This window comes from Vigna unguiculata, chromosome 7, assembly GCF_004118075.2.
Source record: "Vigna unguiculata cultivar IT97K-499-35 chromosome 7, ASM411807v1, whole genome shotgun sequence".
Classification (NCBI taxonomy): Eukaryota; Viridiplantae; Streptophyta; class Magnoliopsida; order Fabales; family Fabaceae; genus Vigna; species Vigna unguiculata.
Genome location: NC_040285.1, coordinates 20184480 through 20187124, shown reverse-complemented (window position 1 = coordinate 20187124; position 2645 = coordinate 20184480). Strand labels below are relative to the sequence as shown.

The window sequence follows — 2645 nt, the reverse complement described above, 5'->3', positions numbered from 1 at the left end:
CTACGCACCACCACGCAGTTCCTTCAGAACCCCTTGGGACGATAACAACTTAGGCACCTCCGAGTCTGGGAATAACAGGCTCTTTTCTCGGCAGTCTATAAGAATGTGATTGGCAGAGAGCCAATCCATCCCTAGGATTACCTCCAACTCCTGTAGAGGTAGGCAGATTAGATTCACTTTTTACCTGCGTCCTTCTACCCCACTGGACACCTCGCACACAAGGATGACGTCCTGACCAAACCCGACGCCGGAGTAGACACCGCAAGCTCACACTGCAGCTCGCACACCGGCAGACCCAACCGTTTCACACATGCATTTGACACAAAAGAGTGTGTCACTCCAGAATCATATAGCACACAATAAGCTTTCCCAGCTATCAAACAATGGCTTATAACAAGGTTACCTAAGCCTGCAGCCTCCACTCCGGTCATGGCATACACTCTGCCGGTCGCCTGAGGCCTGTTGCCTCTGAGCCTCTGCTGGTTCTGTGCAGGAGCCTGTACTGGCGGTCGCGTCACTGCTCTAGCAAGGGTGGGGCAGTCCCTCCCAAAGTGGCCCTCATTGCCACAATTGTTGCACTTCTTGAAGCCTGCAAGCTGGGGGCAAACATTCCTCTTGTGCGGTCCCCCACACTGGTAGCACTGAATCCTGTTCTGCTGAGAAGAAGACTCCCTAGACCCCTGAGACTGGAAATAGGGCCTAGTGTAGGGCTTCTTCCTCTCCTCGTGCCTGTGCCTGGACCTAGATGGTCCTCCCACTCTCTGTTGGGATGAGTGCTGAGTCTCCACCTCTACCTTCATCTTCTCCATGACCCTCGCCTTCTCCACCAAGGCGAAAAAATCCTTGATGGATAGCAGGACCACCATCAAACGAAGGTCTCCACGAAGGCCGTTCTCGAACTTCCAGCATCGCCACTCTTCGTCCAGTGGCATGGTGTAGAAACGACTAAGGTGTTTGAACTTTTCCACATACTCAGCCACAGACTTGCTTCCCTGGGTTAATTGCAAGAATTCTACCTCTTTAGTGTATTTGACGTTGTCAGGGAAGTACTCGGAAAGGAACTTCCTCCTGAAGACATCCCAAGCAACTGGCTCCTGTCTCTCCTCCATCATTGACTTCATACTGACCCACCAGTGCTCAGCCTCACCTGTGAGCATATACACCGCGAATGCTCGTCTACTCTTCTCTGGGCACATCTTGGCATCAAATATCCTCTCCAAGTCCTTCAGCCACTGGTCTGCTGCGTCCAGACTGGTCTTGTCTCCAAACTTCACCGGGTGGTGTTTCAGAAAGTCTTCCAGACTCCACTCCCGGACTGTAGATCGTGGCTTTGGGCCAAAAGCAGGGGCAGCCACCCTGTTCTCCTCCAATTGGCGGAGGGCCTCCATATGTTGCTTGTGAGCGTCCTCAACAGCCGCCCTAGGAGCCTCCATCTGCTGCATCACCAGCTGTTGCTGCTCGAGTGTTGCCGCTTGTCGCTGCATTGATGCTTCGTGTTGTTGCATCATCGTCGTACTTTGCTGCGTCATAGCAGCTACCATTGCTTCAATCGCTCTGGCGATCTCTGGTGCATCGCCCTGAGAAGATTGCGGAGTCCTACGGGATAGTGCCATGGTTCACTGGCACACAGGGAAGTCACTTGGTTAGGCTTGATAAGACAGAGATTAGCTAAGAACATTCAGAAAACACAGAGAAAACTAAGCGGATACCCAAGTCCACAGACCTTAGGAACGACCGCTCTGATACCATAAATGTAAGTCCGAAAAACTGAATAACTTCAATTAATAAAACATCATATACTTGAATAATCAGAGAGTACGGGGTTTAGGGTAGAAATGTATATAACATATCAAAAAGCCGGATTACAAGAAAAAAGGGACCCCACATGGCCCAACCAGAAATATACTGAACATAACACAATTAAGAATACTAGGTCTTGTTCGTACAAGAAAACATAAATAATAGAATCTGCCGGTAATGAGCCCCACAGTGGGCCCAACACCTGTCTAGTGCGTCAAGCTGCAACATCCCTATTACCATCACCACTGCCAAGAGTTCTCACATCTGCTTCCATCAACAAGGTTGATGATCATCGCAAAGGTAGAGTCCACACATAACACACAAGCAAGCAAAAGGGTAAGCTAGCGAAGAAGTCATCATATCATGCACTCAACATACCATTAACATTCAAACATACATAGCAGACTCCCACATGTGAAGTACTCATCCATATCAAACCTAAGACTTGACTATCCGGATATGTACCTGAGGCACCACCACGTGGTAGTGGAATTACGTCCTAGCATTGAGGTATCACCGTGAGGCCTTCACGGAATTATACCCTTACAGGAGGCACCACCACATGGCCTTTGTGGAATTACGCCCTGGCCTTGAGGCACCACCACGACCCCCCGTGGAATTACGTCCTTTTGTAGAGGCACCACCAAGGACTCCCCTTAAGAGGGTCCACGGAACTACGTTCAACCGATGAGGCGCCACCAGGATCTCTCACTACAAGAGTCATGGAATTATGCCCTACTCATACTTTAAACTTGTTCCACCCACCAATCAAGAGTTTCCCATAACATAAATATCATGTAAAATCTACAGTTCATACAACTCATGCTTTTCAATTCATACCAAAT

At 49.3% G+C, this 2645-nt stretch overlaps 1 protein-coding gene across 1 annotated transcript; it reads right to left on the bottom strand.

Moving 5' to 3' along the window:
- LOC114191276 lies at nt 1-1613 on the bottom strand. Its single transcript, XM_028080447.1, has 2 exons — nt 404-1613; nt 1-95 (listed from the first exon to the last, which is right to left on the bottom strand). Exons 1-2 carry the CDS (start codon nt 1611-1613, stop codon nt 1-3), a joined length of 1305 nt encoding a protein of 434 aa, XP_027936248.1.
- Nucleotides 1614-2645: the final 1032 nt, after the last annotated feature.